The sequence below is a fragment of the Trachurus trachurus genome, assembly GCF_905171665.1.
Source record: "Trachurus trachurus genome assembly, chromosome: 1".
Classification (NCBI taxonomy): Eukaryota; Metazoa; Chordata; class Actinopteri; order Carangiformes; family Carangidae; genus Trachurus; species Trachurus trachurus.
In genome coordinates, this window is record NC_139891.1 from 16,911,880 (window position 1) to 16,934,498 (window position 22,619).

The window sequence follows — 22,619 nt, forward strand, 5'->3', positions numbered from 1 at the left end:
AAACAGACACATTTCTCTATTAATCCTCATGAAATCTTTACAAAATCGACATTTACAGGGTCATCAGTGCTAACCACAGAGCAAAAGCTAAAGTATCGTACTGTACTGAAGTCGTAGCAAAAAGTAACAGTCTTCTACACCATTATTTACAACCTCGACACCTGGATCACAAACAGATGGCGACGCTCCTGATGCGACACGTTACAACAGAGATGTACAGACATGATAGTGGGTCCAACACAGAGACAGTATGCATCATTTCGTCATGAAGACACTGATGGAAATTGACAGGGAGTTGCTAAAAACGGGAAAAGGCAATTCTCAGCCAGTGTGGAACGAGTCAGGTGTTTGTCTGAGGGACAGGTGAGTTACCTGCAGAGTTTAAGGCCAGTTTCACTACATTCTGATGCTCATTACAAGATCGCTGTAAGTGCAGAGTAAAGTGTTAAGAGTCTGTGGGGGCAGGTGGAGGACGACGACAGCTAGCGCCGCTCCTCTGGTCATTTCGTAGCCTTCCCTTTGCCTTTGCCCTTTCCCTTGCCTTTTCCTTTCCCAGAGTCGTCTTTCTTCTCTGTCTTTGACTCCTTGCTGGCCTTCGCCTTCTTCTGCTGCAGGGAGCAACAAGAGACACGTGAGAAATAAACAGAAAAAAATAAAAAGACAACATTGCCTTAAGCTCAGATGTTTATCGCATATCATTTGACTGCCCTTACTTTGATCATAGCATCGGCTTTGAGGCCGTCTCCTTCATCCTCCGACTCCTGAACTCCGTTGTCCACGTCTTCTCCTCCCAGCTCCGACTCCCCACCTCCACCGCGGCGGCCTTTCTTCACAACTTGCAGGGAGTACGGTGTCAAGTGGACTTCTTTGTTGTATGCACGTGTAAAAGCTGCCTTCACCTGGGACGACAACGACAGCACAGGCGTTAGAAATCACCATGTTGGACGTAAAGTAAAATAAACTGTTGGATCTGAATGAGCGCTTCTTTTTCTTGTTGTTGTACCAAAGATAAATTCCTCCATCTCTCTCTCATGGTCTGAAATGGATGATTATTTTCATTACAGATTGACTTATTTCTTATATTAACCGATGAACGTCTGAACAGTACAAATATTCAGTTTACTTCTTGATTTATAATAATTATAATAAAGTAATAACAAATAATGATATCGTACAAAATCCTCAAACTTGACCAGCAAACGCCAAAGAGTTTTGTTCTATAAAAATTGAAACAACTAAACAAAAGGGCCTGAATTAAACATGACGTCACTCCTCAACACTTTATTCCAGCAGACCAGACTAAACCCGCACCCTCCCTCACCTTAGAGTCCAGCTTGGAGTAGGGGTCAGGCTGTCCACCCCAGATACTGATCTCCATGATGCTGTCCACATCCTCCCTGACCAGCTGGTAGTCGTCCAGCAGCTGCACGGCTTGACCGGCGCCCTCTGCTCCGAACCTCTGAAGTGGGCTGAGCAGCGCCTGCCGCAGGTAGTGAAGGTAGTCCAGGTTGACGGCCTGTCGGCTGCTGAGCGTCCTGCACGAGACAAACGGGTACAACAACGCTCACACACCGTGATCCTGTGACCACCTGTAAATAAAATGAATGAATAGGTTCCACTCACTTTAAGCTCATGTGTGAGGCCAGCTCCTGGACGATGCGGGAGTGTTTATTGGTGGAGGAGAACTTGCCGAGCCAGCTGGGGAACGTGGGGAACTGACTCATGTAGCCTTTCATGAGCTCGCCTGGTAACACACTGGCATAGATGGCCTGCGAACACACACACACACAGAGCAGCACAACGATGAAGCTCTGGTGTCGCAACACATGAGCTTCTGTCTGTGTATAAAGCTACTGCGAGAAAAAGCTTGTGATTGTGAAAGTTTGTGTTTGCAATAGAATTACTTTCAATGTTTGTTTGTTTTTTAAAAAGCACAAGCCGATTCACCAGTCCACTGTGTCAAACCGCTGCTATAAAAACTGTGTTTCTCTTCTGTAGTGTCACTGTAAAGTATCAGAGTTAGCACTGACGACCCAGTAAATGTCAGTTTGGTCAAGATTTTATGAGGAAATGTGTCGCTTTAGGGGTGTCTTTTTTTTCCCCAAAATGAGAGTAAGCAGCTGTGTTTCAGACAACTGGCTTTTACAAAATTAAAGCAATTTAAGATAATTTCAGCCTCACACAACATTATTAGAAAATAATATATGAAATGATTTCACCTAAACCTCTAAAATTCGTGTGTGTGTGTGTGTGTGTGTGTGTGTGTGTGTGTGTGTGTGTGTGTGTGTGTGTGTGTGTGTGTGTGTGTGTGTGTGTGTGTGTGTGTGTGTGTTACCTGTGTGGGCAGCAGAGACCAGTTCTGCCCAGAGCGGATTCGTCTGTCCACCAGGTCTCCGTCAGAGATGGAGTCCGCCGTCTTGCTGAGCAACACCAGGTGGGACTTCAGATCTCCACTGTCGCCGGAGACAGATGAGAAAATACAGGATCGTTAAAAGAACAGTTCATCATTCTAGTGAAACGTGGTCGTGTGTTTTGAAGCGGCGGTACTCTCTCACCCTGCAGCCGCCGGACGAACATGCAGGTAGTTCTCCTGGACAAACAGCGGCGCGAGCGAGTAGTCGTGAAAGAAGAGGTCGGACTTGTCTATGAGGCTCATGTGGGCCGTCTCCTCTCCTTTGGCGAAAACCTTCCTGCAAACGTCAAACGGCCCCATTTTCATGTCCTTGCGAGCGCTGGCGGCGTCGGACTTGCACTGGTCGTACGTCATCACCTTGTCTTTGGCCGACCACATGCTCAGGTTGTGGATCACCTGGAGAGAAAAATAAAAGAGCCGACATGGTGAGAGGGCGGACGGAGGAGTGAAGACGTCACCTCAGTATGAATGGACTTTGTCTCCTTTACCTGTCGGACGTCCTGATTGGAGGCCAGGATAATCTCGTTAAGAGCTGGGGGTGGGATCTTGATTCCCTCTTTGAAAGCGATGGACATCATGGCTCCCTGGTTGAAAAGATGAAGTTTGATGTTTTTGACATTTTATTTAAATTTACTGACAGACATTATTAGACGTTGGACCAAAAGTGTGTGTGTGTGTGTGTGTGTGTGTGTGTGTGTGTGTGTGTGTGTGTGTACCTTGATCTGTTCCACTCGCGGCCTCTGGAAGCGCAGATCAAAGCAGTAGTTGGCCAGTGACCTGATCTTCTGGTGGTTACGATCGTTGCACATGCAGATGATGGGAATCTTTGAACTTTTGATCAGGGCGATCATCTCCTACAAGAGGAAGAAGGTCAGAGGTCGGCATCAAACACACGTGGCTCTCTCGAAACCATTCACTGGTCATCAGACTGAAATTATTAGACCCACTTCATTATTCAGTCTGACACTGCGCTAATGTGAAGCTGTCGTATTCACTCACCTGGATTCCTCCACGGTCCTCGTTGCCGGCCATGCCGTCAATCTCATCCATGATCAGGACGTGTTTACTGCTCACCGTTTGGGACGTGCCTACAAAACACACACACACACACAGAAAGTCACATACACCACTTCACTTTTGGATGAATTACATGTTACTTTTACTTCTCCAGGAGAAGGGAATTTAAGCTCTGAAGAGAAAAAAAACAATGACAGGGCGAATTTCCACAAATGTTTACACTTAGTTAGGGCTCTATCTGTGTTAAGTAACACCTCCTCCTCTTATTTACTGAGGCAAGCCATTATATCACACTCTTTTTTGAAGACTTAACATTGCAGAAATATTCTTAGTTGTTCTTTGACACAGAAAACACCTGTAAATATAAACACACCTGTTTACTTTTGCTTAATAAACTAAATTTAGCAGCCTAAATTCTAAAAGACGACATGAAGCTGCTTCACAAAATAAAAAATAATAATTTCCTTGTCAAAGAAGCACAAACTGTCAGTGGAGTACAATAGTTTAAATCTGTCAAATTTTGAAATTTTGAATTCAAATGTACATGTTCAGTTATGCATCCAGGCCACTGTGTTTTGAAAACACAGCTCGTCATATTTATGGATCTATAAAAGCTTAATCACAGAGAGAGGGACAAACCTTTGTAAAAGCCCTCGATGCTCGTGTTGTTTAGTGATTCTGCGACGACCTCCTTCAGGCTGTTTTTGCTGCGAGTACTGCTGGCGTTCATCTCCACATAGCTGAAGCCCAACTCCTACACACACACACACACACACACACAGTTAAGATGTCCAGGGTCAAACATTATTTGAGCTTGAATTCATGGTTGTAGAAATACACATGGATGTTGTCAGACTGACCTCGCACACCAGGGCAGCAGTGGTGGTCTTCCCGACCCCCGGAGGCCCAGAGAGCAGAGCAGCTTTAAATCCTGATCCATCATCCTTCCCTCCTCCAAACTTACCAAACCTTGCTAATGTGCATGAAAAAACAAAACAGTGATGAATATCCATGGCTGAGATTCGCTGAAACAAAGTGATGTCTTGTTTTTATGAATACATACGAATAACTTTAATATTTTACTTTTAGTTTGTATTACTGACAAAGATAAACTGCTGATCTAGTACCTGCTGGTTTGGAGGCAGGGCCCCTCTGGTTTTTGTACCAGTTCTGCAGCCAGCGCAGCAGCTTGTTGGCACAGCTCTGGTCGCCCTGCTGCCCAATCACCGTCTTCAGAGAGCGTGGTCGGTACTTGTCCACCCACAGCAGACTGCTGTCTTCCGCAGTCGACGAGGATGGGGAGGATGAAGAACCGGTGGAGGAGGACGAGAGGCCCAGCTCCCTCCTGGCGGTGTGACCCGAGCCTCTCCCAGGCGGAGTGCCTCCAGCTCCAGACCTGCTGCCACGACCCTGAGCCAGGCCGGTCTTCGACGGGCTCGGGGTGTGAGGGGACCTGGAGTTTCCCTTGGAGGGGGAGATCTTCTGGGTCTTGGGGGTGCTCTTTGAGGAGGGAGTCCTGGTCTTTGAGGCTTTGCCCTAAGAGAGAAACAAGAAAATGTCTGAATAAAATGCACCTTTACATGTAGAGCTAAAGTAATTGGTTGATCAATCAAATCACAAAAAAGGATGACATAATCAACCCAACTTTTTTTAATCGGTAAAAACATTTTTCAAACAAAAAGTTCAAACATTCATCAACACTCATTTCTATTTTAACCTCGGTCTTTTGGGCTCAGAATTTGACACTAAATCCCTCTGAGGCCCTCAATCACAGTTTTTTGTGTTGTTTTTTCTAACTTACTGGTTTTCCTAATAAACTTATCATTTTGAAGATTTTCATCAGATTTGTAAATGTTGCACAAATTCAGAATCAGCACCTCAGCAAACTATGTATGCCAATCAATAAAGACTCCTGTACAATATAATAGGGGTTAATATCCCATAAATCAAAAATAAAAACTGACCCTTTTCCCTGTCATAGATTAAAGCTGTAAACCATAATAAAGGATTTTTTCATCTCAGAAAATTGTATCTATTAATTTGTATATAGAGGCTTATGTCTGGAAGTTTAGGCCCCCCGTTAGCTTCGGAGGGTAAAAAGCATGATAATACATAAATAAATATATTTCAGAAGAAACTTTAAGTACCAACCTCTGCCTCTGCAGCAATCTCATACTTGGACTTCTTTCCTGGTTTGGTTCTGATTAACTCCAACAGACCGTCCTCATCAATGATCTTTGTACCAAGACTCTCGGCCTGAGCAGAGCAGGACAAAACACTATTAAGTCAAGATTCAACAGTGTCTCTGAAGGACAGATACATGGACACAGTACAGGAAAGAGACAGGACATTAAAATTAAAAAAGACAGACAATAAAGAACCTATCTATCTATCTATCTATCTATCTATCTATCTATCTATCTATCTATCTATCTATCTATCTATCTATCTATCTGTGAATATTGATGCCTCCATCACTGATGTAGAGGCATAAAAAATATCATGCCACTCAATGTCAGTGCTTAATGAAATCATGCAAATTTCCTTATGGAACTAATGTTTGTGCGTTCTAGCCTTGTTGGTCACCTTCTCCAGCTTCGACACCCCGCTGTCCCTGCCCTGCACCAGGTAGGTGGTCTTTTTGCTGATGTTGCCCGTCACTTTGCCTCCGTAGCGTTCGACGAGGGATTTGGCGTCATCTCTCTCCATGGACTCCAGGACCCCCGTCAACACAAACACACAGCCCTCCAAACAGTTCTCTGCTCCCTGGAGAACACACATGGAGGACGGTCAGAGGTTAAGAACGATACAAAGACGGTGGTCGGCAGATTTCCTGGAGGCTGATGTGTGTGTGTGTGTGTGTGTGTGTGTGTGTGTGTGTGTTGTCACCTGTGGGATTTCCTTGGAGCCCAGAGCTCGTGGGCCGTCTCTGTTGAGGAAGTTCCTGAAAGCTACAGAGTTGCCTTTCTTCTTCTCAGCATCATCAGGACTTGTGCTTGTACTCTGATCAAAGACAGAGAGGACATTCAACTTGTTGTTTTACTTGTTTCACTGTGCTGCAAAACTAATTTGTCTTTCAGGACAAATAAAATGTTTCATTAATAGGTTAAGATACGATACATGTAACACTTGCGATTCTCACCTCTGGTTTCTTGGGAGATGTTTTAAGTGCAGTGGGTGTCGTTCCTGTTTTGGGGGTGAACTTCATGTCTGAGCTCGATGAAGTGATGGGCGCCTTTCTGGGAGAGGTTTTAATTTTTGAGGGTGAAATGGGGGTTTTGCTCTTTGTCCCTATGTCTTTGTCTTCCTCTTTTTTCTTCATCATGGCCAATTTGGAGCTGGCTTTGGCAGGAGCAGGGTTCTTCTTAGGAGTCGGACTGACCACGTCCTCCGACATGCTGCGGTTGGTCTTTGTCGGGCTCTTTGTGCTGCCGGCAGAAGAGTCTGTGCTGCTCTTTTTGGAAACTGTGGCAGGTGTTTGTTTTTCATCTGAGCCTTTACGAGCCTGGATGAGAACACGCACACATGTAAATGTTAACAGCCACCAGCATTAGCAGCGAGTGCGACTTCTCATCATCGTGGTCTTTACCTTCTTCGCCTGTGGCTCCTCGTCCAGCATGGCCAGGGTTCTGGCAAACTCCTCGTCCTCATGGACCTGCTTTTCCACCTGAGTGAAGTCAGGAGAGAAAAAGAAAAGAAGAGTGACAGAGTGAAGAGCAGCAGTGACACTTTTTATCTGAACAGTCACTTTCTTGAGATCTTTTTCTTCCAAGTCAAAGTCAACTTTGTTTGTCAATGCAATATACATGATTTACATGATATATAACGATTGAAATGTGTGTTTCTCTCTGTCCACTGTGCCATTTAAATAGGATAAAATAAATATAATATAAAAATATCTGAAAATATGAGCCACACACATTTACATATAAAGAGTATGATAAAAAAGTATCTATGTGTCGTGCAATAAATGTTTACTGTGCAAATATGGATGCTGATGTGATATGAATTGTTGAAGTATTCAACATTATATCACTAAATGATACATGAAAACGTGTCTATAAAATGTTCAAAATGTGTTACAAGTCTAAAGTGGTTTAAACAAACAGCTTTTATAACCACCCTGCAGGTGAAGAACAGTCAACTGTTCCAGATCTGATTATTGGTTCAGTGAACGATGATGTCGATCAGCCTACCTCCATGTCTTCCTCCATCTGCAGGTGTCTAGCGATTTCCTCATCACTGATCAGATCGTCTGTTTCCTGAGTCACCTGTCGAGGAGATGAGTTTATTTGTAAAAAGATTATTTGTTTAAAACTTTAACAAAAGACAGAGTCTGGGCCTTGATGGTTTGGACACAGAAGAAGTACTTGATCAATCTGTCGGTACTCACAGTCTTTCGTTTGGTGCTGGCGACCAGCTTCTTGTCTGAGCGCTGGATAGTCCCACTACCAAAGTAGTCGAATACTGAGGTGGGGGTTTTCTTGGGCTGAGGGGCCGGCGCTGATTTAGGGGTGACAGGCTTGGGAGGAGACCTCACCCCTGGTTTTTCCTGTGTGGAGGAAGACTTGACCAGAGGTTTGGACCCTGAAAGAGGACTCGTTGCATCTGTCTTTGTTGGTTTGGACGTGTCATTCTGCTTGGTCTTCTTCAGGGACTGAAAGTTATCACTGTCCGAGTCTACAATCAAAAAATAAAAATATCCTTTTAGAGCAGAACTTTTTCTAAATCAATCACCAATCATCTGTCATTCCTCAACTTACAGCTGCATCCACATACTTAAAAGTCCCCTCAGTTTGTAGTATGACTGTTTGAATACAATAATATTACTCATTTTGTTTAGTTGAGTTTTTTTTATTTATTTTCACTAAGAAGCTGTTTTAAATCTCACTGTTGTGATCAACACTATCAGCCTAATTTGTGCTCTAGAAATAAGATGGTAGATTTGACAACAAAGTAAGTAGTGATGAGGAGCAGGAAAATGTATCTAAGAAGAAACATTTCCTTTATTGTTAAGAAAATATGTATGTGAATTTATTACAGGTCCGGAGTGTAAACTATGACTGAAGTATGATGACAAACCTTCACCTGTTTCAGAGACATACTGCACTGGATCTTTTTTTGGAGGTGGTGACAACTTGCTAGTCTTTTGTTTCTCTTTGGGGGATTTCTTTGTCTTCCTCACCGGCTCCTCATCAGAGTCTGGACAGAAGAGAAAGATGTGTTGTGAAGAAAAGACATGCTCAAGCTGATGAAAAAATAGTCCACTCCACATGTGAAGCTTCTTTCTTAAAAGGTTGCTTGTGATATTTAAAACAAACAAACAGAAAAACAAAGTTTGTTTTACTTCCAATTTGTTTTTAGGTTTTTCTAGTATCATCTAAGACTATTCAAAAGACTGAATGAAAGAATACTACTAACAAGAGGAGCAAACTGCCTCTAACTGGATGACTAAATCATGATGGGGGCAGTCGAGGAACAATGATTAGTGGATGAACTGACTGGTTGATAAGCGTCCAGGTCACACTTACCTGACTCGATGACTGCACGCTTCTTTCGTTTTTTCTCTGTATCCTTACGTTTCTCATCACTTTTGGGGCTTTTGATCTAAAATCACAAACCAGAGTTAACCCTAATCAATACAACAATGAAACAGAGATAAGACAGGCTGAGTATGACAGTGATGCAGATGAAGTTGTCATATAATCCAGTAGATAAACAGAAAGTTAGGATACTTTAATGACAGCACAGAACTTTGGATTCTGATATTTCCAGCCACCTAGTCTAAGCCTTGACACTGTTAGATTTGTAAAACCTTTATTTTATTGAAGGTAAACATATTTTAATTTTTCCATACAGAGAGATAACAACAGACCTCATCAATAATACATACCGTAAACATTATATCTATCAGACCTGGACCTGAACAGTTTTAAATTGATTCAACTATTATTCAAGTCTGTGAATCACGTGAGATTCAAAGCCACCATATAGATTATCCCAGAGAAGATAACAACACAAGAACAAGAGATTTCACCGACTTTCCTGACATCTGCCCATGTCTGGATCAAACCCCACTACATTTTACACTGTTAGACTGTTATGGAGAGTAAAGACTATTGAAAATACACCTGGCTTATTATAACACAGCTTTGTGTAAATGTCACATGTCAGTTTTATCTCCTTGCCTTGTTGGCCTCTTTCTTCTTCTGTTTGGCCCCCTCCACTGGCTTGTTGATCTTCTTCTCCTCTACTCTGAGGTTTCCATTGGGGGCTGGTTTCTGCCCCGCAGCTTTACCTGCAGCCGGGGCAAAGAACCGCCTGATGTCCTGGGTGCACAGACACAGTCCAACATGTATGATGAGTTCACCATGATATCAAACACACAGACAACATGTACCACTGCTGTTACACTTTATGGCGCGAGATGTGGAGGAAGACGTAAAATACAAAGCAGCAGGTCGATATTAACACCAATGAGGACGATCACACTGAGTATCCTGGCTGAACTTAAAAATAACAAGTTGATTAAGTTAAGTTTATCCTCTTTAGCTGCAGCTAACACTAACACTACGCAGCGTCGCTTTAGCTTTAATCAACCGTCGTCACACGCTCACTCGGTTTCACCGTCCGAGCAGTGACACAGTATTGAAATCAGTAACCTACCATTATGAAGACGTTTTTCTGGTAGTTTAAATTTCTAGTTATTTATCAGAAAAGTCACAGAGCTGTTTGCAGCCGCTTGGCGCGAAGCGGGACTCTGCGGTCGCCAGGAGATGACGAACAACCGGGAGTCGGTCGGGTGACGGCGCGCGCGGCGGCAGCGGCGGCGTGCGTCGTGTGCGTCACTCAGCGTGTGGTTTGTTTTTGATAAAAAAAACTAAGAAAAGGAATCACCAAGTTTACCCATAGGAGAAAAAAAAGAAATCTCTCGGCATCCCCCGGAAAATTTACCAAGCAATTGCAATGTTTATATTGCAGTTGCTTGAAAAATTTCACATGTGTTCAAATTCTAACTGTAGAAATTGATATTTTGAATAAACAGCGCAGTGACAGGCAAATAAACAGTGAATCTAAGCGAAACAATGAGTTGAACTAAGTTACATTTTCTGAAGAAAAAATAGTGTCCTATATTCTGATTTAGCTATATCTGGTGGATTTGCAGTAGCCTAGGCCTACAAAAAAGACCTGCTGTATTAAAATTAATACTGCATTCAATAGAAATGTGAGAATATTCAAAAATGACAGATTATACCAATGAATGTCGTCATTCATTTTAAACTCATACGTGGAGTTGCAATTATAGGACAACTGCAATTAAAAGTGTAGATTGTATAGATTGGATGTAATGTTGTGGTTACTATCTCGTGACAGACAATAAAGCTTATCTATCTATCTATCTATCTATCTATCTATCTATCTAATCATCACTACATTTCTGTGTGTATATAATGCAGATCTTTCTTTTTTATATAAGTTGATTGCAAAAGACTACTCATAATTCATGCAAATCTAAATGGCTAAAAATATATATATATATATTTTTATCATTTTACAGTTGAAATCGAGCAGTATGACCACTAAATTAAAAGTGTGAAGAGCAAAAAAGGCTACAAGGACATTTAATGATCATCTCTTTCTATCCTTCACCACGTGACCGCGGCCACACCAGTCCCTCTGAGCGATTTCAACGTTATGAAGATTTAAAGACAGTAGATGAAAGTAATTACAATACATTGTCCAGGGGTCACACATGTCTCTATCAAATTTCTTGGGAGCCACTGAACTCCCAGTAAAAGCCTGTCCAGTTCAAATTTTAACTCTGAAAACACACGGATCTAAATTTTCAGAGGAAATCGCATTACTGCCAGTGAGTGAAGTGACTTTCAGTGTGAACATCTACACTGAACTACAGTTACTATACTACTGCAATATTATAATCATTTATCAATTTTTGCATTTGTAGCCATTCTCCACTTCCTTAGATCAATTTGTCAAGTCATTTGAACTAAAACCACTCTGTCCTGCAGGCGACCAAGTTAAATAAAACAGGAAACAACCAGAACAGAGATGAAATGGAAAAGATGGTAATTTATTGGTCATTAGAGAACATGGTGCACATTTATTCGGCTTCTAGCTCCACCACAGTGGTCTTCTCGCTGATGTAGATGCCATCCAGGAACTTCCTGATGTCCTTCTTTCTGACCGTGGTGGCCTGTTGGATCAAGGCCGCTGAAAAACACAAGGGCAAAGTGTGAAAACCAATCACATGCAGCAATCAGGCAGGTGGTTTAATGAGGTGTTACCAGAACATGCTGAATTTACCAAGGCTTTGACAGCCTGTATGACATTATTATCGTCATCATTATCATGCACTATTGAGGAGATTCTTCAAAAAAGTCTAAATAAAGTACGTCTTTGCATGCAGTGGATACTGAGCTAAACACCTGATGCAACACAGGGCTCAGCAATAGTTCAGACGATCAGTACATGCAGACCGCAAAAGAAAGATTGATTCCTTTGCCTACAGCTGCCATGTTGTAGTAGAAATTAAAGAATAGATGCAAACTCAAGCTATTAAAAGTCTTATGACAGTATCTGATGAGAACTACTTTTCAGATGGATGTAAAAAAAAAAAAGAAAGAAAGAAAAATGTTTTCAATCGTATTGGCCTGCCAACATTAATAAAAACACTCTACAAAAACAAAAAGTTGCAGACATTGCTGGAACAGAAGAGAACAAACAGAGACAGTGTAAGAAACATGCAGACAAACAGAGGGCGGCTCCCCTGTTCGCCACAGAGGAGGGTTCGGCGGCATCGTCTAACCTCTACGACTGCAGATGGAACTTTTACTGATCCCCTTCCACTACTGTTCCCTTCTCAGACACGTAAATACCGTCCAAGAACTTTCTGATATCCTTATTTTTGACTGTGGTTGCCTGTTGGATCAGAGCAGCTGGAACAGAGAGAGGTTGGGGTAATGAGCAGCACATCACAACAATCACAGAGGAGAGATACAGGTACTAGGTGGCTATGAGGTTCTGTTGTTAAGGCTCTGTGATACATGGTGCCATTTGAAATTAAATGACCATAAAGCTTAACTTCCAGCTTTAATGTTAGGCTGTTTTACAGGAAGAAATGTAATAAGTTTAATATTTTATAGTTAGTTGTAGTGGAGTAGTAGAGCTACAGCATCTAAAAAGCTTAAAGGTAAATCACAAAACAACCATTTCATGTCATGTCCACAGTGATGGAGCACAGAGCCAACAACACATAGATGTCTCATCCTGGTTAGAAAACACTACTGAACTAACAGTGGACATGTGGGGAGAGGGGGTGAGGGTGGGCTCACTTTAAAATCTGTCCAATCAGGGGTCAGAATCAGTGTTGATTCTTACAGTGAAGTCTTACTAAAAATGAACTGAGGTTCACTGATGGTATTTTTTACACAAGATCTAATACAGAGCATAAGAAACGCTGATGACTGAAGTCAGTAGCTCAACCAGGGACTCAGGATGCTGTTTGTCTCTCAATTTGCATGGTGAAACAAATTAATTTTTTCTGTTCACGGCTCCAATACATTGTTCAAACCACTCTTGCATGAAGTGGTAACAACTCGGCACATGTATGATCTTTGACAGAGGTGTAAACTGTCACACACCAGAAAACTTTGGGAGCCGCTGACTTCAGGAACATCAATTGTTAAGGGAATAATCTGTTCTGTAGATCATGGGGAGGGAAGGCTACACATGAAAACTGTATCTGACAGGATCAATTACTACACAACAGGGCACCACTCTCTGCCATCACCTGCCACCAAGTTCATTATTTGTAAATCAATAAAAAAAAAGGGTTACTTGACATCAAGCTCCCTGAACTGAGACAATTATAACATGAAACCTGCTTGAACAATTGTGATAATATATCTGTAGCATTTTAGTGGAGTAGATAGTAATTTTACTCAGGCATAGTGCTGCAAGTCAGTCTTGTTCATGTGTGCAGAGGAATTACTGCAGCATGTAGAACGACCTTCGAGTAAAAAGGTGAACTACGTACATGAGTTTGACACCAGCTCGACGTCGTTGCCCTCCAGCACCAGCTCGTCCTTCTGGGCAGCGGAGACTGTGCAGACCACACCTGAGAAAAAAAAAGGAGACATGATCAGCACACTACACAAGAATAAGTCACTCAAAGTCTTAGCTAAAAACCCTCAAATCTGAGCTACAGCCACTTCACAGAACCTCATTGTGATATACCACTCAACTCCAGTTGTGGACGACGTAAACAGAATATACAGTATACTTAATCCTGGTCAGTAATGTTTTTCCAGTGAAACAACACAAATATTGTCCTCTAGACTCTGTTTGCCGCCCCAACCCAAATACAGACAGTTATAGATCAAGTTATTGAGCTATTGGTCAACACAAAGACTAGATTAAATGTATGGCCCCACGGGGTGCTCCGTGTTCGAGTGGTTCAACTCCCGACAGAGAAGATCCTTAGCACATGTCATCCCCCCAGGTCTCTCCCTGCTTTCCTGTCTCTCTACAATGTCCTATCAAATTAAGGCAAAAAATGTCTTTTAAAAAATGTAAAGAATTACATCCCCACTTCCTGGAAAATCAGACATAACAGAAAGTGTTGGGCCCTTATCAGAGCTACAGTAAGACCATAACTTGCAGACTCACCGGTCCTCATGCGGACACGGCGGATGTACTTCTCTCCCAGGAAGTTCCTGATCTCCACCAGAGTGCCGTTCTCCTGAATAACAACGTTGATGGGGAAATGGGCGTACACAGAACGCATTTTGTACCGGAAACCCTGCGGTCAGAGGAGAAGAGAAGGGCGGTCACTGAGCTGGACTGCAAAGGTTGACAAAATCAATGGTCCAGCAACAAAAGCCGAACACATGGCGTTACGGCTACACAGCAGAAATCATAACTACAACATTACACCCACTCTACCATCGAGCCGGAGCTCAGAGCTTATGAGAGGAGATTGATGCTGGTCACAGTAACAAGCTCAGACTTGACATGTTGAAGTGTTTCTCACCAAAGTGACTCCCTTAATCATGTTCTGGACGTGGCTGCAGATGGTGCGCACGGTGGCCAGCTCCTTCCTGTTTCCCCACCATTTGTCCACACGAAGCTGAGGAGACAATGCGGCAACTCACATCAATTTCATTTAACAGGAACAGTTCTGATACAATTGATCTGCGACTCAATACAAACAAGTACTTGTCAGTTAATTTAATAACTCATTCACCAACAGGAAAATCTGTGATGTTACAATGGATATTTAATAAATTATTGCCACTGTTCAGGCCAAGAGCACGAAACAAAGCAGTTAAGTTGCAGCCCAACAACTAAACAATGATCTGTAAGTCAGCAAAGAGCTCTGTAAAGCTGAGACGACCTGCTGATTCAGGCGATCGCTGAACCAGCTACAACCATCACTATGACTAGGTAGGATTATCATTTTGAATATTAAGCGCTATATTTATCCAAGCGTATTTTATCTTTGCGAATAAAATCTGTCATCTTGCTTTTCCTTACCTTCTTCTGTTTCTTGCCCAGCAGGCTGAGCTCCAGGTTGATGTGGTTGAACTCCCTGACGAGTTTGCCACGGGGCCCTTTGACAATTACTGTCCGCCCCTTCAACCTGATCTCGACTGCACCGACACACAGGAGCAACAAATAATAGAAGATAAAAAAAACACAAACACAATAGGTAAGAAGCAACTCCCCAGTTTAAACATTAATCACACTTGTCTGTGGAAATGAGCAGTGTCTCACCATTGTCGGGGATGTCGACAGTCTGACTGCTGAGAATGGTCTTCATTCTGTAAGAAGAGACAAATACAATGTGTTTAATGCTCTGATATCTAGATACCTCACCTCTTCTGTAGCTGAGAGTTGAGTTCATTGATTCATGCTCAGTTAAAAACTGAATAAAAGCTGCATTTACATAGTGCCATAGCAGACATACTGTCACACAAAAAACTAACATGTTAAAAACAAGAGAATAAGTTAATTAGAATAAGAAAAACACCTTAAATATGATTATACAAAACAACCATAGCACCTGGTACAAGTTACAATGTGCTATGGTCAGGTCACAGTGTGCAGGCAGGTAATGCACATGTTATTTCTCGTGTCTTGCTATACATACACACAACAGGCAGAATACATAAATGTGTCTCATGTACACAGATTTAATTGAAGTGTGCTCGGTGTCAAACTGGACAGAGCCACAATGCGATACATCAACTAGCGCTAATGCTAACGTGGAGTTAGCGGACGTATTCAGAGCGGTATTCACGTGTTTTTTACCAAAAAATTAAACTTCTCAAACACGTAAATGTAAGGTTAAGTGACAACTGGAGCCACCCGAAGGTGATCTTTAATAAATAACACTGTTCAACCCGCTGCGGCCATTAGCAGCGTCAGGCCTGGGAAACAGACAGCGGGAATCTACTAATATATCACACCATAAAACCCAAATAAAGACCAAAATACAGCCGATGTTGTGAAATACAAAGCTCCCAGTGTCTGACGATTTAAAATTAAGACTAAAACATGTTTAAATGCCACAGATGGAGTTGGATAAAACCACGGGAACCATTTTTCTGATATCCTCACCTCGCCGGTAGCAGAGGAAAGGAAGAAGGAAGGACGTCACGACGCTGTTGTAGAGCACGCAGGCATTAGCCTGCACGCAGAGCACGCAGGCATTAGCAGACGATCGCATCGATGATCACAAATTATCGACCTAAGGATGCAGGACGATCATGTCAAAGATGTAGACAAACATTTCATAGCTTGAACTAGGAGACAATATCGATTAAACACAGATATGTTGCTTATCAACGTCAAGTTATCTGCATTTTCTCCTTCACCTCACTGTGCTGCGTTCAGGCCGTATCGGGGAAAACGGCACCTAAGTACGAAAAACTATCTTTAGTCGTGAGAGATATCCTGACAATGTCGCTGCTGTGTCTACAAAATAAACCACCACCAGTGTTGTAAATACAATGTTTGAGATATAGCTTTAAAGCCTCCCTCGCTGGCAGTTACATTACAATGAAATTCAATCAATATAATTCGAATAAATAGAAAGAAAGAAAAATAGTAATACGCCGTTTGATGCGAATCCCCCCATGTTAAATATCTCCTGCAGGTATTTAGTTGAGCTGTCACCCAAACATTGTCTACAACCTTTATAACACAGACAGATATTGATTAACTAGGAGGATTCCGTATTTTCCCACTGAGCACATATCACGTGAATGCCGCATCAGACCAAAGCAGTCGCTTGCTGAAAGTGCGTCGCTAATGACAGTCGTCGTCTGCTAACTAAAGTCATGGCGCTGCTCAAACAAAGCTGCTGCGTTGCTGGTCGTTTCTCCACGAGCCACCTGTGGTTGACCCCCAGGTGTATCCCACATGTGAGTATTTACACTCGGACATTGTGCAGACAGACGACGAGCAGCGATGCTGTGGGTGATGTGTTTACGGGACCGTCGGCTGTCGGTAGAAGAAATATTAGCCTGGCTGTGCCACAGGCCTGAAAACACAACCTCAGCTGTTGACAACAAAATAAGTGGCTGTGGACGTCACGGCAGTGTGTGATTGCATGCAAGGACTCAGTAGAGCAGATGTACCTGAACTAACCCCTCCTGGTCCACCACCCTCCCCAGGTGTACACCACCACCACCGCCAGCAGCAGCTTGTCCACGGCGGCCAAGTCCTCTCCTGACCGGACCGTCAGGAAGAAGGAGCTGCTGGATGACGACGGGCCCGACCTGCAGGACTTTATCTCAGGGGATCTGTCTGAGAAAGACAAATGGGCAGAGTACAGAGGCACCCTGAAGAGGCAGAAGGGGGAGAGGTAGGTAGGACAGCAGAGACATGCACCGCAGCTGTGGTGAACAGGAGAGAGAAAACGGAGATTTTCAGCTTCTGTAGGTTAAAGACAGAACTGTCTGTGAATTGTGATGTTTGTTATCAGACTGGTTGAAAGGGCAGATCTAATCCTGGTCCCAGACTGTGTTGAGCTGAGTCAACATTAAGGTGTAACAAGTGTCCTTGAAGTGTCACAGTTTGAAGAGGAATAGGTTATGGCAACACAGATCGCCGTTGATTTACTTATTGGTTAATTTAACAGAGACTGGACACATTGATAGGCATACAGTATATGAGTTAGATCATAGGAGCAGATGTCATAGTCGCCCTAAAACAGAGTATAACATTAAATCAATGCAATCACGTATAAACAAGCAGAATTAGAATTTAAAGATAAGAGATAAATCATACAGGACACCACTATACTGTACAAGACATGATACAGTGATTTACATATGCAAATGTGCCTACGAACACTAGGTGTAGTTTGTCCTGTATTATTTATACCAGATTTACGATATAAGTAAAGTGAAGCGTTAACACTTTTGAGAATAAAGTTGATTTTAAATGGACTTGAGGAAGGCTCTCCAACTAGTGGATGTGTTGTGTATTAGGATGATGCAATACATTGCAAGTCATGTAGTTGATCTGCACTGCACAGAGTCTCACTGGTTAGTCTGTAAAAATGTAGTTTTGGGTTTTTTCCCCTGGGATACAGTAGATAGTTGTCTATTGATGTTCTCTAGTTGTCTAGAGCAGCATTGTTATTATTTTTATTATTCAGTAGGGCTGCTTTATAGCAGTAGAGATGAACACACAAGAGTTTTGAATCAATATTTAAAAATCCTCATTGGTTTACATGATGATTTTTCAGGTTACTTTCCCACTTGATTATTTTATCCTTGATTATGTTACTATATCACAATGTGTAGTGACAAATACTGACAGATGTTGTCCACACCTACACTGAGACACTTGCACATTTAGCGACTGAATGTGTTATTGTGTCATGTCATGTCAGGCTGCGGCTTCCTCCGTGGCTCAAGACGGAGATCCCCATTGGAAAGAACTACAACAGACTGAAGAACACACTGAGAGACCTCAACCTGCACACTGTAAGTTTCATGGGTGTGAGTGCTCACCTCATACGCTGATAGTTTCTTCTGACACCGAGGACTGAGCTCCACGGGACATCTGAGGGCCTTAACATGTGGATTCATGGTTGTTTTGTGTGACTTTTGTTGTTGTTTCATGTCTCTTTCCCCAGGTGTGTGAGGAGGCCAGGTGTCCAAACATTGGGGAGTGCTGGGGAGGAGGAGAGTACGCTACAGCCACAGCCACCATCATGGTCAGTCTCCTGGAAAACTGTGACTCTTGATGTCAAATCAAATAAACTTTATTTGTCCCACCAGGGGAAAATTGTCTTGGGCAAGGGAGTTGTAACAGCTGCCATGTACATGTAAAACATCCATACACAGTACATAATATACAATAAAACAGTAACAAAGGCAAACATATCCAAGGGAAGAGAAAGAAAGAAAGTGTGGGGTGCAATAAATAGAATAAACTACTTATAATACAAGTTCAAATAGTGTGCTGAAATGTGCTCCTGAATTCACTGCTTCTGACTTTCAACTTTATGGTGCCGCTCTTATATTGTTTTCTATATTCTCTCTCTCTCTGTTTGTATGTAGCTGATGGGAGACACGTGTACCCGTGGATGCAGGTTCTGCTCGGTGAAGACGGCCCGTAAACCACCACCTCTGGACCCAGACGAGCCCTACAATACAGCCAAGGCCATCGCTGCCTGGGGGCTGGACTACGTGGTTCTCACCTCAGTGGACAGAGACGGTAACAACCTCCTCCAACAGTATTTCCAACCCCTCCATGCTGTTACAGCTACTTTACATCACAGGGAGCAATTAAACCCTCAGCAAAAGCTTGAGGATAAACTGATGTCCTCATTACTTTCCACACTCTTTACCAGCCTACCAGGCTTTATGTCAACAATATTCAGCACCATGTTCATCATAAATCCACAAAAAGGCCTGTTCTAACGCCACACTTTCCTTTTTGTGTAGATATTGCTGACGGAGGGGCAGAGCACTTTGCAAAGACTGTTTCTAACCTGAAGGAGAGGTAAAAAATCTCTCATTCCTTTTGGATTTATTGTGCGTTTGTATTTTAATATCTGGTCAAATGTGCAAAATGAATCGATGAGCATCTTTTGTTATCTTCATCCAGAAATTCTCGGATCCTGGTTGAGTGTCTGACCCCAGATTTTCGTGGTGACCTGACGGCGGTGGAGAAGATCGCTCTGTCAGGGTTAGATGTTTATGCTCACAACGTGGAGACAGTGCGTGAGCTGCAGAGGTACTTAACACTTCACATGCTGTTTCTTTATGTTACCAGTTGTTCTTACAAGATTATAAATGCACACAATTATCCAATTCCTGTGGGAAGTTTTAATCAGCTCTTCAGTTTATTTGAGCAAATTGTGTTTGGTGTCCTCCTTAGATATTTCAAGAAAAAAAGAAAATACTCATAATAACTTGTCTCTGTCTTTTTCTCCAAAAAAAATCTGTGATCTATTGGGGACAAATCCTGATTGTTCTTTTTCCTTCATATATAGAATGAATGAATATGCCAATATTGTTCATTTCAAAAGTTTGACTGCTGGAGGGAGATCATCCTCAGTGTCTGTCAGCTGGAAGGCTCCACATTGCAATTGTTTATTTTGCATCGCTGAATTTGTGGTGATGTTCTGCTGGTATAAAATACAGTTTATATTTTTAAGATAGCCTTTAATATGGCTATTTTAGTCAATGTGTATATAAATAAAAGCTTATAGTCATGGTTACAGCTCTGCCACAAGAGGGAGGTCAGTCACAGAGGAAGATGGTGATACAAAGTGTAACCAGCAGGTGGCACACAGGAGCCATTTCCTTATTGTTAGTGTAAATACTAGATTAACTGCAGAAACAGAAACACAGGGAAGACACATCGTAGTGGTTTGGTAATCTTTGTATAGGTTATATACATGTAGTTACTTTTTAATGTATTTTGATCTTTTCATTGACTCTTAATGACCTTCTTTGCCATCTGTTTCCAGGCATGTGCGTGACCCCAGAGCGAACTTTGACCAGTCTCTGAGTGTCCTGAAGCACGCTAAGAAAGTCAAACCCACTCTGCTCACCAAGACCTCCATCATGCTGGGACTGGGGGAGACTGACCAAGAGATACTCAAAACCTTGACTGGTGTGTACTTCAACTTGTTGCGCACACACAGACACACGTTCAAATGTAAATTCCGATATGATTTCTCCTAAACACACGGTTGTGTTGATGATGATGTTGCAGAGCTGCGAGAGGCCGGAGTGGACTGTCTGACGCTGGGACAGTACATGCAGCCCACTAAGCGCCACCTGAAGGTAAGCGGCTTCTTCTCTGTGGGATTCTGGATTCATTACGGCAGCAGGGAGAAAGCTCTTGTGCTAAAATGACAACATGTGTTTTGGTTTAGGTGGACGAATACGTCACTCCTGAGAGGTTCGCCCACTGGGAGAAAGTGGGTAACGAGATGGGCTTTGTTTATACAGCCAGTGGGCCACTTGTACGATCCTCCTACAAAGCAGGTGAGAAACTCTGCACAGCACATATAACATACATACACACGTTATGAAGAGCCCAGACCAGTGCAGGCACATAAAGGACCACCTAATCTCATATGCTATTACCTTTTTTAATCAACCAAACTGAAAAAAAGTGATTGTTTTACTTAATCCCCTCAGGGGTGTGTACATGGGATATTTTAGGATTTTCTTTTAACACTTGAAATAAAATTTCACTTATGCTCATTATACTGTGGCAGACAAATGACTGAAACCAACCGTTAGGATTAGGAGTTAAGTTAATTCAGTAGTATTAAGATGGGGTTTTAATGACATAGTCATTACAGAGAAGTAGGAGTACACACTGAGGTTTAATAATCTAGAGACTATAATTTGTTTTACGGCTGTAGAAGAGGTTGCAAAACAGGAAATGTGTATATTTTCTAAAGCAAGCCTATGTCATTTCCTATTTAATAATGTATTTTATTATGGGAGTAGGAGGCATAGACATAGTGATTTCCTGTGATTTCTTTGGAAAGTAATTATTGCACTGAATAACTATTAAATAGATCACAGAGTTAAGTGGTCATAATGAAAAGACATGAGGATAATGTCTTCTCTTTAGGTGCTTTTTAAATAAATAAACTATCATGTTAACCTAAGAGAATAAGAGTTGATAAGGACAGAGTACATCCGTTTAACTGTTTTTTCCTTACAGGCGAGTTCTTCCTGAAGAATCTACTGGAGAAGAGAAAAGCAGAAGCTACTCTAGCAGAGTGAAAAGCAGCAGCTCCTCCAGTCTGCCCTGCATATAACCTATTCATATACTCAAAATACACACTTTTACAATTGCAGAGGCAGAAGAGCTTTACTCTTGCAGCACTGTTGCAATGCGTTGTTGTGAACCATAGCACAGGAAACACATTTATCACCATGAGTAGTACCAACCTGTGCAGTTTAAAACAGAGAAGTTCAGGGGGCAGTAAATGCGGCTTTATTAACAGGACTCCCCGTCCGCCCTGAGGTCTACAGTACATTTGCAGTGGAGGAGATCAAAGAGAACAAAGAGCAGAAAGAGGCCTGCAGATATGTAGATAACCAGGGTGCAGACTGCATCCACATGACCCTGCCACGAGGAAACAGCCTGGTGTGAGCAGTAGCTGTAATTTGCCATGTCTGCACCTCGGGGGCCCCTAAATTACACCCAGCATCGACTCCCTCCCCTCAGGGGCTCTTGATGTCAGGTAAAGAGTCACTGACCTTTCACAGCGAGCACTCGGTGTGAGTGCTTTGATGTCTGCAGTTTCAGGACCAATGATTTGATCAAGCAAGAAGGTTTTTTGTTGTTGGTCTGATGGTTTGTGCAGAACTCATGTACTATCATAAATCTGCTAAGGACTACTATTCAAATTTCTATTTTTTTTACACTAGAAAAAGAACTGAGCCTGAATTGGCCTCTTGTGAGGTAGATAATATCAAGAGTGACACTTAATGTGTCTGTATGTAAAGAAGAGCTCAAACTGTCTTTTCTCTAATGTACTGAAATTTAAATGTGATACTTGGACAAGAAAGATGTTTATTTTGCACACTGGACTGTTTAGACAAAATGAATCTTAAAATGCACATTTATATTTAAACCAATAAAACTCTGTCTAAATTTGCTGGTTTTCATT

At 42.3% G+C, this 22,619-nt stretch overlaps 3 protein-coding genes across 3 annotated transcripts; 1 reads left to right on the top strand and 2 right to left on the bottom strand.

Annotated features, from left to right (window-relative positions):
• Positions 1–38: 38 nt before the first annotated feature.
• Positions 39–10,199, bottom strand: rfc1 (replication factor C (activator 1) 1). Its single transcript, XM_083973838.1, has 23 exons — positions 10,097–10,199; positions 9,619–9,759; positions 8,962–9,037; positions 8,519–8,632; positions 7,824–8,110; positions 7,627–7,701; positions 7,020–7,097; positions 6,573–6,935; positions 6,320–6,433; positions 6,017–6,196; positions 5,582–5,686; positions 4,558–4,966; positions 4,291–4,403; positions 4,070–4,184; positions 3,413–3,501; positions 3,130–3,267; positions 2,902–2,997; positions 2,556–2,809; positions 2,336–2,453; positions 1,624–1,769; positions 1,322–1,535; positions 714–899; positions 39–608 (listed from the first exon to the last, which is right to left on the bottom strand). The coding sequence occupies exons 1-23, from the start codon at positions 10,097–10,099 to the stop codon at positions 501–503; spliced, it is 3,522 nt and encodes a 1,173-aa protein (XP_083829964.1). The 5' UTR covers positions 10,100–10,199; the 3' UTR covers positions 39–500.
• Positions 10,200–11,501: 1,302 nt separating this feature from the next.
• On the bottom strand, positions 11,502–16,113 carry rpl9 (ribosomal protein L9). Its single transcript, XM_083972548.1, has 8 exons — positions 16,073–16,113; positions 15,227–15,273; positions 14,987–15,102; positions 14,484–14,579; positions 14,120–14,252; positions 13,488–13,568; positions 12,258–12,387; positions 11,502–11,662 (listed from the first exon to the last, which is right to left on the bottom strand). The coding sequence occupies exons 2-7, from the start codon at positions 15,270–15,272 to the stop codon at positions 12,281–12,283; spliced, it is 579 nt and encodes a 192-aa protein (XP_083828674.1). The 5' UTR covers position 15,273; positions 16,073–16,113; the 3' UTR covers positions 11,502–11,662; positions 12,258–12,280.
• A 631-nt stretch (positions 16,114–16,744) lies between these two features.
• Positions 16,745–21,909, top strand: lias (lipoic acid synthetase). The gene is made up of 11 exons (XM_083972294.1): positions 16,745–16,878; positions 17,131–17,321; positions 18,357–18,450; positions 18,603–18,683; positions 19,030–19,186; positions 19,417–19,474; positions 19,580–19,708; positions 20,448–20,593; positions 20,696–20,766; positions 20,859–20,970; positions 21,665–21,909. Exons 1-11 carry the CDS (start codon positions 16,795–16,797, stop codon positions 21,724–21,726), a joined length of 1,185 nt encoding a protein of 394 aa, XP_083828420.1. The 5' UTR covers positions 16,745–16,794; the 3' UTR covers positions 21,727–21,909.
• The last annotated feature ends 710 nt before the right edge of the window (positions 21,910–22,619 follow it).

What these genes read in the sequence shown, in the direction of transcription:
- rfc1 (XM_083973838.1), bottom strand. An exon ending in AGATTGCTGCAGAGGCAGAG is followed by an intron (nt 4,967 to 5,581) that starts GTTGGTACTTAA and finishes TTTCTCTCTTAG; the next exon opens with GGCAAAGCCTCAAAGACCAG. An exon ending in CATCGAGGGCTTTTACAAAG is followed by an intron (nt 3,502 to 4,069) that starts GTTTGTCCCTCT and finishes TGTGTTTTGTAG; the next exon opens with GCACGTCCCAAACGGTGAGC.
- rpl9 (XM_083972548.1), bottom strand. Translation starts at nt 15,272, where the DNA reads ATGAAGACCATTCTCAGCAGTCAGACTGTCGACATCCCCGACAATG. An exon ending in TGGGCAAGAAACAGAAGAAG is followed by an intron (nt 14,580 to 14,986) that starts GTAAGGAAAAGC and finishes TTGTCTCCTCAG; the next exon opens with CTTCGTGTGGACAAATGGTG. An exon ending in TGATTAAGGGAGTCACTTTG is followed by an intron (nt 14,253 to 14,483) that starts GTGAGAAACACT and finishes CTCTGACCGCAG; the next exon opens with GGTTTCCGGTACAAAATGCG.
- lias (XM_083972294.1), top strand. Translation starts at nt 16,795, where the DNA reads ATGGCGCTGCTCAAACAAAGCTGCTGCGTTGCTGGTCGTTTCTCCACG. An exon ending in AAGAGGCAGAAGGGGGAGAG is followed by an intron (nt 17,322 to 18,356) that starts GTAGGTAGGACA and finishes ATGTCATGTCAG; the next exon opens with GCTGCGGCTTCCTCCGTGGC. An exon ending in ACGATCCTCCTACAAAGCAG is followed by an intron (nt 20,971 to 21,664) that starts GTGAGAAACTCT and finishes TTTTCCTTACAG; the next exon opens with GCGAGTTCTTCCTGAAGAAT.